This window comes from Prinia subflava, chromosome 3 (genome assembly GCF_021018805.1).
Source record: "Prinia subflava isolate CZ2003 ecotype Zambia chromosome 3, Cam_Psub_1.2, whole genome shotgun sequence".
In the NCBI taxonomy this organism is placed as follows: domain Eukaryota; kingdom Metazoa; phylum Chordata; class Aves; order Passeriformes; family Cisticolidae; genus Prinia; species Prinia subflava.
The window spans coordinates 93,641,727-93,654,346 of NC_086249.1; the positions used below are offsets into that span (position 1 = coordinate 93,641,727).

Here is a 12,620-nt window from a genome sequence, read left to right on the forward strand (position 1 = left end):
TTAGAAAACAGTGAATATAAGTAGGGTCCTTGATTTAATCTGTCTGAGTTCATTAAAAGCTCCTAATTCTCAACCTTGAATTACATTGATAATGCAAAGCAAAATCTGTCCTGTGAGTTCAGTTCAAACTCTTCCATTGGCCTTCAAGTGACACTTTGCTTGAAGGAGCTGTGGTAGTCCAGCCATAACAGAGGATCTGTCCTTGCCAAAGTCTGTCCTTCCCACAGTCACCCATGAACTCCCTGCCATGGGAAGGGGGGAGGTTTTAGACGCTGCATAGGAATCAGAAAGCCAGAGTTTATTTTTCTGCTTCTTCACAAAGAACATGTCAGTTTTGTTGGGATTTGTGTTGGTTGCATTTACTTAACTAAGAATTCTGAGTTTGCCCCTGGTCAAGTACTACACTACCTCTTTATTTGGACAAAGGATGTTAACTCCACAACAAACTTCACACAATACAGTGGATTATTTGCCTTCTAGAGAATCCTACCACTTTCTGTTGACTAAAAGAGTGTTATACCAGTTAGCGAGGGTAAAAGTAGTGCATATGCAAATCTGTGTGCCTTTTAACATTGAAAATACATCAAGACTGAGGACAGGAGCATCAGGCTGACCTTCAGCCTACAGGGATATTCTTTTCATAATTCCTACCCTTGTTAAGATTTTGGTAAAATAACCATCTGTTGTCTTTTAAAGTCCTCTGGTTTACTTACCTATAGGTGTATTTATATTCTGAATCATTACATAGATACATTCCCATGACATGATGATATACATGGAACTCTAAGGATAGATCATTTTTAGGAAAACTTCTGAAGGCATCAGGCTATGAAAGAAAATGTCAGAGAAAGACATCAAGAAAGAAAATCTATTAATTTAGATTAATTTGAGATCTAGAAAATATAGAAAAAACTTTTTCTTACTTTTTGTGTGAGATACTGAGAACAGGCTTCTGTTTCAGAACTGAAGAAAAGCACTGGTGCTTGTCTCCTCTTGCAAATCATATCAGCTGGGCTAACAAATTATCTATTTCTCCCAACTTGGTTTCATTTATGTCCCTCATCAATGTTTCATTTATGTCATAACTGCAATACAGCTAGGTCCAACACTGATAGCTCCTTCAGTCCAAAAAGCTCAAACAGCCCTTTTAGAAGTAGTTATAAAAGGTAACAATTAAAATTAGAGAAATGAACAACACGTGTCTTGAACACAGGTGCATGCATCTAAACTACCCACACCAGTTTCTATTCACAGTCAAAAAGGAAATGGAATTTTAGAAGTTAATATATATATATAAATAATCTTTCAGCAGGTAATAAATTCAAATTACTTAGACTCTGCAAGTATATCTTTCTATTGATTACCAAGGGAGTCCAGCATGACCTGCTCAAGGAAAGGTGTCTCCCCCATAATTCAATGGGATAAAATCCAGACACTCCACTCAAATTTCAGTTAATGTATGGCAATATCAAACCATGGGTAGAAAAGAGGCATGCGTGCACACATAAAGATTTTTCCACTGGATAAATTCTGTGTTTATTTGTTTTTAATTGGCAGATTTTCAGTATTATCATGCGCCTTTGCTATTTTTGAATGCCAATTTCAGACTGAAATCCCTGGCATGGCAGGCAGAACTCCCACCAACATCAGCAGTAGTTCTGCATGACCAGCTCTTGCTGTTCCAGTCCCTGAATACATATCTGCAATTTCTTTTACAGTGAAGCTGTATATCTTATTTGGAGCCTAACCTCATTTGGTAATCTTCCCTACAAAACTGACCTTTAGGCATTTTTGTGCCAGATGACTGCAAATTTTCTTACTCACATAAAATCTAATCAATGTAATAAGAATATTTTCTACCACGCTGAGCTACACTGGGAAGCTGACTGTCTGCAATATGGAAAAATGCCTCCTCCCTGCATAACAAAGGAAAGGTGTACTATTACTGTAGATATTTTTCTGCTTTTAACTCAGAAAACTCTTTAATGTCATTGGAAGTTTCAGATTAGTAAATCCTAAAATGGTTAAAACCATAAGAAAAAGCAGCAAACAACATAGTTGCAATCTGGCAAAGGTAAAATAATAGTTTCTGACTGCATCAAATAATGCAGACATGAAAGCAGCTCCCAAGGATGACTGCATGCAAAGACCAAACTCTTCCCCTATGCCTGAAGGTGCCAGTCTGGAATGCAGACACATTGCCCAGCTTATGTCAGGCAGGGATGTGCTGCTCTTTCAGTATCACACCACCTGTGGTAGAAGCAAGAGAGCTTGGGAGCTGGTCAGGGCAGAAGGCTCAGAAAATAATTTCCAAAATGTCTGAGGAGTTGAGACGCTCACAGGTGCGAGGCTGAGCTGCCCACCAAGAGGCTGGAATTGCCCCCTGAGCCTGCAAATTCCTAGGGATCCAGTGGGTGTGGGTGGGCAGAGAATATTGTTGGGAGAATCTGGAGCCACATGAAACCACTGCCAGCACAACCCCAGCGTGTGCTTCCATCCTCCTGCCTGCTGCACCGCAGGGCTGGAGGGAGGATCCCACCGTGCACAGCTACTGCTGATCTCCCACCTGGGCTGCCAAGAGTTACATCAAGGGTTACGTTAGAAATTGTTCTGAAGGACACAGCATCACAAAATGCATGTTTTTCATCGAGTTTCCAGCAAAGCAAGATGTTTCTCAAAGCATGAAACAATATTTGCTTCATATTAGCTTTAACTGGGAGCCCTTCTCCTGGACCTTTTGGTTTTATTTGTGGAAAAAATTATACAAAAGCCTGAAAATTCAGCCTGAAGTGAAAACACTGGAACACTTGCAGACCTGTCGTGTTTGACAACAGGCAACCTGCATGTCCATCTCTTTTCTCTTTGCAGAGTAATCGGAGCCATGAGCAACTTTGAGGAGTTCCGTAAAGCTTTCGGCTGTGCGGCGAACACGACGATGAACCGCGGGGCAGAGTCCTGCCGCCTGTGGTAGCTGTCCCTGTCCCTGCCAGCCCCCCTGCAGCAGGGGCTGCAGTGGGAACTGCTCATTGCCACAGTCTCAGCACCATGGCCTGAAATCTGGAGAGGTGCATCTTCCTCATCCGTGCTGATGATCTCCCCAGATCTGATCATTCCCTATTTAGAGCCTAGGAACATTCCGAATAGAAGAGCTTTTCTTTAAGTATAATAATAAAAAATAACTCCTTCTAACCATAAAACCACTCCGGCTCATCTGCAGTTGCACTGCTGTTGATGGATAACTGCCATTATCAATTCTAATTCCTGATTTATAGTTGAGCAAGATGTAAATGCTAAAATCCAGTTTTAATCTATTGCTCTGCAGGGGTTCTATGCAGAATGCTCCCACACAGAATTTATTCTTTCTGGATGAAGAAATTCATGACCTGCTATAAAGCCAGCTCTGATCTGCTGCGTGATACTGCATTTTCATAACTTAAGCTGTCACAGCCCAGCATGCCATAAATGATGTTGCATGATGTAAAGACACAAGACTTTATATAAGTTCAGTTTAATATGTCAGATTAGTGCCTCTGGTTTTGGAACAGTTTCAAGCTGAGAAAGTACCTCATGGCATCTATCTGTAGGACTAAAACATAAAGGATACTTGTCAGATCCTGGCCTCTTCTAATTTTAGAACAGCTTATGATAAAAATCAATGTATGGTGAAAATCAGAGGCTCTCAGAGGGGATTCCCAGCACCACAGTACTCATAAATATTGCAGCATTTACCCCGGATTACATTGTAGGCAGTTTTTTCCCAGGGGATTGTTTTTACTTTGTGCTGAAGATAGCTTCATCTACATTTATTTTTTTTTAAGCCAGAAATACTATACCAGTTTTAATGATGGATTTTATAGTGTCTGGGTTTTACATGGCATTGTAAGCAGTGTGCATATTTGCCCTCATGTTCTGGATGGGACAGGATGACTTGTGAGGTAAGAGTATGTAACAGAAAAACAGAGTACCAGCATCATTTGACTTGAGCAATTTAGGAGTAAAGGACTTAAAAATACAGTAAAAGACCAGTTGAGTTTTCAATTTGATTTTTAATAATAGTCATGTAAAGAGGTTTTATTACAGCAGAAAGACTTTAACACATAACTATTACTGGGGGGGGAGGGGGGGATGGGGGCTGAGGGAGGATGTACAAACAGCTCTTTTTTACCTTTAACAGAAAATATCTATGTAAGTGGTATATATTTATACGTTCTGCATTATTTCATTTTTATATGGTGGAATTATTTCAAAAGGAGTTTCTTTAGACTGATTTTATTACTATGAATCCATATTGGTCTCTGTGTGTATATACATATATACAAAATATAATTTTTATATGCTTTAATTTTATCAGTATAGAAGTGTTAGTAAGATAAACTTTTTTTACAAGGTTCCATCAAATACTGTTGGATAAGGACTTGGTTGGGCAGTCACATCCAGAGGGTGATGGTCAATGGCTCAGAGTCCTAATGGACATCAGTGACAAGTGGTGCCCCTCAGGGCATACTGGCATGTCCATAATGTCCATACTGGCACCAGAGCCATTCATTATCTTCATTAATGACATAAATAAAGGGGTCAAGTGCACCCTCAGCAAGTTTGCAGGTGCCACCTGAGCTGAGTGGTGTGGTTGCCACACCTGAAGGATGGAATGGCATCCAATGGGACTTGGATGATGAGAACTGGCCCTTAAGAATCTCATGAGGTTTAACAAGACCACGTGCAAGAGGCTGCACCCAGGTCTGGGAAACTCCTTCTGTCAACAAAGGCTGGGGACGAACACATCCCTGTGCGTGAGCAGCCCTGCCTAGAAGGCCTTGGGGGTGCTGGTGGGTGAGAGGTTGGGCATGACCCAGCTACAGGCATTTGCAGCCCAAAAAACCAAACTGTGTCCTGGGCTGCATCCAAAGTACTGAGGGCAGCACGTCAAGGGAAGGGAGAGGAGGACCAAGATGATTAGAGGGATGGAGCACCCCTCCTATGAGGAAAGGTTGTGAGAATTTGGATTGGTCAGCCTGGAGAAGAGAAGGCTTCGGTGTAACCTAAATTTCAGCCTTCAGTACATGAAGAAAGCCTACAAGAAAGACTGAGAGGGACTTTTCACAGGGGCATGTAATGACAGGACAAGGGGGAATGGCTGTAATCTGAGAGTAGTTTTGGATTAGATGCTCAGAGGAAGTTCTTTACTGTGAGAGTGCTGAGGCACTGGAACAGAAATGTCGAAGGCCATGTTAGATGGGGCTCTGAACCACCTGGTGGAAGTGCAAGAAGGTGTCCTTGCTCAGGGCAGGGGTTGGAATTAGATGATCCTTAAGGCCCCTGACAACCCAAATCATTCTATGATTCTGACTCCATGATTGTCCAAGAGTCATGGTGAAGGAAGGTTTTCTGAAGCTAGCTAATTAAAACAAATTGGGTTATTTTCCTGTATGCCTTTAGAAAGGAGGGGGACATAATGGAAGTGTAATTTATGGAAAAGTACAGGATCTCAAACTACCTTCCTGGAAGCAGACATTCCTGTCCTCAAGGCTGTGTTGTCACTTTTTAGAAACCTAATAATGTGTTTTGGGACCAGAACATTCTTTTATCAATTTTTCCCTGAAAAAGTTTTCTTAAGAGGAAAGCATTTTCCCTTCCTTCATGCCAGTTCAGTTCTTGAGTTTCATGGATTATAGATTATCACTTGAATTACTACTACTAATTTTTTTTTCCTGGAGGTATTTTTCACATGAATAGTGGTGGCAGTATTTTTATAGAGCTTTTCCTCAAACAAGCAGGTGTGGCTCTTTAGCAAAGGTATACTATTTGCTGGCTAATGGGAAAGTTCTTTAGCAGATCATGGATGTGCTGACTTCATTTCTGTGCTCATATGAGCACTGATATGACTTGGTGTTGGCTGCTTTGCATCAACAGCACAAAGTTCAGGGTTGACATTCGGGCCCAATTAAAGGTAGTTCCAATATGGTTGTTCTCAGAAAAATAAGGACATCAACTGAGGCACTTATCTGATTTTTCTAAATTACTGGAATGCACAAAGACTATTTCACAACAGTCAACTTCGGGTTTTTTAATTTTATTTCTCAAATCAGAGATGCATTTGCAAGAATTGCTCTCTCATGGTTATTTTCCAGTGGGAGAGATTCTGTCATTTTGTGATTTATGAAGTTGTTTCTCTATACTAGATAGGATTTTTTTCTAAACTGGCTGATGTTTCTTGCCTTAAATTTCCCTCTTCCTGCTCTTTGTTAGGCTCAGGTCTTTCATGTTTAATACCAGGGATTTCTGCATGGTGATGTGCATGTTTCAAATGGCACAGGAACCACTGCAAACCCTTTCATCCTTGCCAGACCATCTCCTGCAGCAGGCAGGGGACAGGCTCTGTGCTGGGGGGAGAGCAGGGAGCTGGGTGTTTTGAGGCCAATGCACCAGGAGAGAGGAAGAGAGGGCATGACCACACTTTGTACCCTGATTCTGGCAGCTGAGAGGGTACCCACACCCTGCCAAGGGGAAGCCAGAAGTCCTTGCTGCTGACTGGTACGTTCATCAGTAGTATCCCAATTCAGGAAATTCTTGCTCTTGACTCAAGTTCTCAGTGTCTGGGGTTTAGGTCTTGCCTGTGTCCACACAAGGACCCTGGCCTGCCTCACCTGCTACTTTTTACCTCAAACCAAAGAGCTGATCCTGCAATTTACAGTTCACTTTGGATAAGCTGATCAGGTACCATTTGGAAAGCAAAGCAGAAGTAATTAAAGAAGTTCTTAAAACTTTTGTCATCAAAGACAGACAAGACATTAGTGATGGTTTGTGAGGGCTCTGCCCATTGCCTCTGTTTTATCAGAGCACCTGGCTGTGCTTGGGTTTTGCATTGTGCCTCCTGGGTCTGTGCCAGCAGTGCCTTCCTGCATCGCTCTCAGGTTCACTTATTGCATCTATGCAAACAAATCCTTCACCATATGTATCCTTTCCCCAGAGGTTTAAAGTTGTTATTTTGCTTAATTGTCAGAAATATTGTAAAATTTTTCTTCCTGCTGGCTCAGTAATCTACTTTTTCAGTTCAGGAGGGGAAGGGTCACCTATGAATGAAACATTTTTACCTTTGGAAAGTCCGAGGAGGTACTTTTCTACTGTGTAGACATAAAGAAACAGCCTCTACTTCTGTCCCATGTCTCCTTCTTCAGGTCCTAGAAATATGGAAATATATTCTAGTTAATCTAGTCTAGTATTTTTTTTTTCCATTTGTTTTGGTTTTGTTTGTTTGTTTGTTTGTTTTGTTTTGTTTAAGCCTGAAATGCTAAAACAGTTTATACACTGTGAATATTTCTGTATTGTGGAAGACTTAGCTCTCTGAAAAGGCAGCTGTGCCATTCATTGTGTAAACTTCTTAGGTAAATATATGATGTCCAAGCTGGGTCTGGGTACTGAAGGATCCAAAAACTCAGCTGAATTATAAAACTCTGCCTCATACAGGCAGGGGGACTTTGCTATTCTTTAGGCAGGAACATTATCACATCACTAACTGGTTAAATAATTTATAAAATAATCAGGTGGGTCTGCATATAACTTTTCATTGAGTATTATTCAATTACAGGCTTGGAAGTATATCTCATAATAATGTTTTAAATAAATATATACACATGTATCTGTCAGTGAAATGTTAAAAGCCTGACAACTCAGGAGGCAGAACTACAGTGATTTAAAAGGTCATTTGTGTTTAAGGGGTTTTTTTCTGATTTTTATTTACTGATCAGTCTATTGTACATTTGAATTTTTCTACTTGCATACATTGATTGACCATTTTAAAGACAATTGTGTTAGCAAATAAAGCCAAAGTGATGAAGAATTTTCCTATGCTTGCCATGTGGCAAAACCTGCTTGGCTTGGCACTGTTCCGCTTTACAATATTACTTCTATAATATATATAACAGTCTGAATGAGATGTAATAAAGAGCATAATGATGTGGCCCCAGGTTCTCAAGACTACTTTTACTGCTTGACAGGCTAAGAAGGACCTCCTCTCACGGAGAGCTGTGAAGGCATGGTCAGCCAGAGTAGAGGCTCCTCTTGCCCCCACTGCCCTGCTGGAGGCGATTTACATCTGGTGAGCTCTTGTGGGTGAGGGCTGGCTGCTGTGAAAGCTGCAGAAGGGCAGATGGCAGAGCTGTCTCCACCAAAAGCCACTGAAAGAGAGTGAGAAAAGATCTGCCTGCCTGTCAGGCTCCCACTCTTCCCCAAGTCCATGCCTCTCTCAGCTTTCCAACTGCATTTAAGCATTTTCCAGAGGCGTTTTTGATAGGGTAGTCCTTGTGCTGTGCCTGACTTTGAACTCCAGCTCAGCACACACTGCACTTCATGAGTGTGCCCGAGCACGTGTTCAAGGACTGTTTGGCACAGGGGCTGTGCCAGGGCCTCGTCCATCACCAGCTGGGCCTTTCTGGGCCAAGGGCTCATTTCCTGGCCTCTGCCCTGACCAAGTTTCCTGGCACACCTTGGGTGGCCATACGCAGAGGTAGTGCCCCAGTTCAAGGCAGCACCATGCCTGTGAGCATCAAGGAGCAATTTCTGCTGGTGGGGGCAGTGGGTGATGTTGGTCTTGCTGCATCTTTTGGATGCTCTGTGGGGGTGCAGCCCCTTGCAGGCCACTCTCCACACAGGTCTTGGGTTTGGGGTGGAAGGGTGTCTTCAAAAACCTGCCTCAGTCCAGTCTCCTAATTTACAGCCTTACATCATTTTTAAGGGCAAAAGCAAAGGTTTCTGTGCAGGAAGATGAATTAACAAATCAAAGGTTGGGGTCACAGTGTGAAGGCAGCTCAGCCCAAGAGAAATCTTAGGCTTAATTCTCATGGGTTTATCAGCACCTTGGAAAGACGCTTTAACAATGTCTACAGAACACACTGAGGAATTCAGGGTTTAACTCTCACTGCTGCAGTGAGAGCCTGCTTCACTAATCAGACAATTTAATCCCATTTACAGTGTAATATATATTAATAAAAAAGAAAAGAAATTAAAGAGACCCGAGGGATTCTTCAGTGCTGCATTATATTTTATTAAATATAACATCAAAGTTGGAAGTTACTGAGAATCAAGATAATGTGTTACACTAAATTTTGATCAAAGAAAGAGATATAATGATATAATTTTAATAATCCATAAGCACCAAAGCTGGAACACTTTTATGTATGAAGTTAGGCACATACACAGCTGCATATATTAGCTGTGGTTGTGAGCTGAGATGCACATTATAATACATATCTAAAAATTTTATCACATCCATATCTACCATCCAAACTGGTAAACAGAGCTTGGGTAAAGGCTTCTAAAGGGATCTTACGCTTTTTCTACCACAAGGTTTATTTAACATACCAGGGCTGCTGTGATCAATGACCAGTTAGGTTGTTTTAGATGGACGATGCATAGTCCTCTTCTGAAACATGAGTAGCAGATAAGTAAAGAAATCTGAAAAATATGATCTCACATCCTCTTGACACTAAGAGACGATTTGGGTAGAACCAGGAAAAAAAATTACATTCTCAAATATAACAATTAGGGAAACAAACGTGTGTTTATGCCATGACATGCAATAGGAAATCAAAAGCTACATAAAGTTGCCAGACTGGACCAGGGGAATGGTTTAAAACTTGACAGCTTATTTCAGCTGGGAGAAAAACAGAGTGCAGGTGGCCTGCCTGCCTTTGTAACTTCCCAGGGCACATGTGTGTTACAGCTCAGTGCTTTGGTGGGGGTCACAGTGCTGTGCTTTCTGAGAGTTCACCCCAATCAGCCCTGGGGCTTGAGGGGCTATTTGCTTTCTCTTGGGTGTCTAGAGCACCCAAAAAGGCTGCAATTCTGCCACTGATTTCTGGTTTTATATATCTTTTTTGTTCTTGTCACTAAGGAACACATCACATGAATCAGCTGCTCTCCGTATCGTGGCATTTGCAATGAATAAAGAGGTGCTTTTGTAGGTCTGTGCTGCAAAATAATGCAGGGCTGCTGCATCTCAAAAACATCTGTGTGTTTTGTGAAATAGGGCTGCTCTTGATCAGACAACACACGTGCTTTCATGTCATTCTGCTAGAATGAGTCTTGGGTGGTTTGCACTGGAGAGAAGAGAGCAAAATAGGGAGTAACGTCTGAATAGAATGACAAAGAGAAACTTTTTAGTGTTGTAAATCAGTAAAAGATTTTACATAGCATTAGTACAATCACTGCTATGAATGATTTTATATATATGTGGGCAGAGTGCAGGAAGTCTGTAAGTCTGTGCTATGTGAGTGTATATAAAAATGTCAGAAATATGAATTATTTTTTAAAAAATTGAGTCTCAGGGTAAAACTTTGACCTCAGTGAGTTCATTGAGTGATTAATGTCTGTGAGGCCAGCATTTTACTCCATCTGGATAATAGCACATAAGGTTTATTGATTTAAAACTATTTGGGACACACATTTTCTTCTAGACAGAAATTTCTAGCCTCTGGTATTTTCAGAATCTGCCCTGTCTTCAGTCATTTGCATAGGACTTGGTCTATTTGCTCTTGTTTAGCAGATACTTAATTTTCATATTTTTGAACATTTCAAGAGTGACTTTATTACTGTTTCAGAATTGCAAAGTAACTTTTTCAACTTGCCCTTTCCAGATATGGTTCTATTAATCATTAAAATAAACTTGATATGTTCTAATGAACTAAATGTAGGCTTATTTATGACACCGAGGTCGTAAATATTTTTGTCTCCATAAATGTTTTTTTGTCTCTCCTAAATGTCTTGGTCTCCATGATGTGGCAGAAAAGTTTTGTGTCACTGGAGTGACAGTTCCTGATGTGGCTGGGGAGGGGATGGGTGGGTCAGCATGGGCACATAAAGCTGCTCAGCAAGAAGTCTGCTCGTTTGTGTAACTTGCATTAAAATGGTACAGCCTGACAGAACAAACAAAACTATTGTCCTGACCAAAAAATTAAAGCACATTTCTTGGACAAATCAAAAAGTGGGAAGACTTGAGCCACCATGCTGACTGAGGCCAGTAATCAAAGCATCTTGCTTGTGGAAATTCCATCAATGTTACAGCCCTGCAGAGCTGCCTCTGCCTGCAGCTGTGCCTTTCCCTTTGTTTTGAGATGACTCAAATTGCTGGATGGCTGAGCAAGGAACAAAACTCACCACTCTGGGGGATGCAGCACAGAAGGAGGGCTTGGTAGGAAACAGGGCACCCCACTGCTGCCCAGAGAGCAATCATAGACTCCATTAGGCTGCAAAAGATGGGCAACCTACAGGGCCAAGTCCACCACTAAACCATGTTCCTAAATGGTGCATCCACACCTTGTTTAAATACCTCCAGGGACAGTGACTCAACCCCTTCCCTGGAGCATCACCAGTGGCTCCTCCACCAGTTCCCACCATAGCACTGGGGACAACGCATCAGTGTACAGCCCCATCCAGTTAAACCTCCTGCCTCCTTAGGGAAGCCTTCCTGTTAAAAACCTGATGGAATGGGGAGGAGGAAGGCACTTGGCCCAGAGGGGTCTGTGGAAGCACTGGGCACACCTTGGTTTATGTGAGCACTGGCAGAGTGGCAGGACTGGTGTGCCACCTCCCCAGCTGCCAGGGTTCCTGTACTCCTGCAGGGCTCCTGCCAGGGTTCATGCACCCCCCCTCCCTCCCATGCATGGGTGCAGATGCCCCTGTGTGCTGTGTGTACATGTGGTGAGTGAATGTGTGCTCTGTACTCTGTGCACCAGCCTCTCCTCATTCCTGCTCCCACTTAAAGCAGGTAAATCACCACCAAGCAGGAGTGGTGTCTTGGGTTGAAAAAATGTAACCAAAAATGTGTATTCTATTTTCATCTGTTGAAGCCGGTTGGGAGATATTGTTCTTTATCTCTTGTAACTCCAGGGGGGGAAGAGGGCGGATGCCTTCTGTTAATGGGACACCTGATAACAGCAGATAAGGCAGTGCCTCCTTATCTCTTCCTCCACCCATCCTCCTCCGAGGGACATCCCCTGTGAATGGGCCATTTAAGGCCTCTCACATGACTGATAACATCACCTCATCCCATTGTGGGATGCTCCACCCAGTGGGAGGAGCCAGAGCCTTTCCACCAGGATAAAACCTGCAATCCCAAACACCAATTCAGCCAATTTTCTACTGAATTCTCAGAGGAAGACCAAACCCATCTCACCAGCACTGGACACTTTTTTTCTACAGGATCATGTCTATTCCACAGAACCACATCTATTACTCCAAGAAGACTTATTTGGACTGCTTCCAACACCCTGACAGCAGGGTGTCAGGTCGTACCTCTGACTGTCAGGGTTTTTGTTTGTCTTTTTGTACTACTGCATTTGTATTTTTAATATTCCTAGTAAAGAACTGTTATTCCTATTCCTGTATTTTTGCCTGAAAGCTCCTAATTGCAAATTTGTAATAATTTGGAGAGGTTTTTTTTACATTCTCCTTTCCAAGGGAAACTCCAGTTTTCCCTGACAGACACCTGTCTTTCCAAACCAAAACAAGTGGGAAGCAAGCAGGGTGCCCCCTTCCCCAGTACCCCCAGATGAGTTAATTCCCTGGAAGGCACAGCTTGCTGCAGCAGCTGTGTGGCAGCACATACTCATCCCAGCCTCAGACAG

At 42.3% G+C, this 12,620-nt stretch overlaps 1 protein-coding gene across 1 annotated transcript in view; it reads left to right on the top strand.

The window, feature by feature from the left end:
- The window catches only part of PHEX (phosphate regulating endopeptidase X-linked), a 94,791-nt gene extending 91,533 nt beyond the window's left edge, over window positions 1-3,258 (top strand). The window contains exon 22 of the mRNA XM_063392943.1: window positions 2,869-3,258. Within this exon, the coding sequence (XP_063249013.1) occupies window positions 2,869-2,971 (103 nt within the window). The 3' untranslated portion in view covers window positions 2,972-3,258. The remainder of the gene's footprint in view (window positions 1-2,868) is intronic.
- The last annotated feature ends 9,362 nt before the right edge of the window (window positions 3,259-12,620 follow it).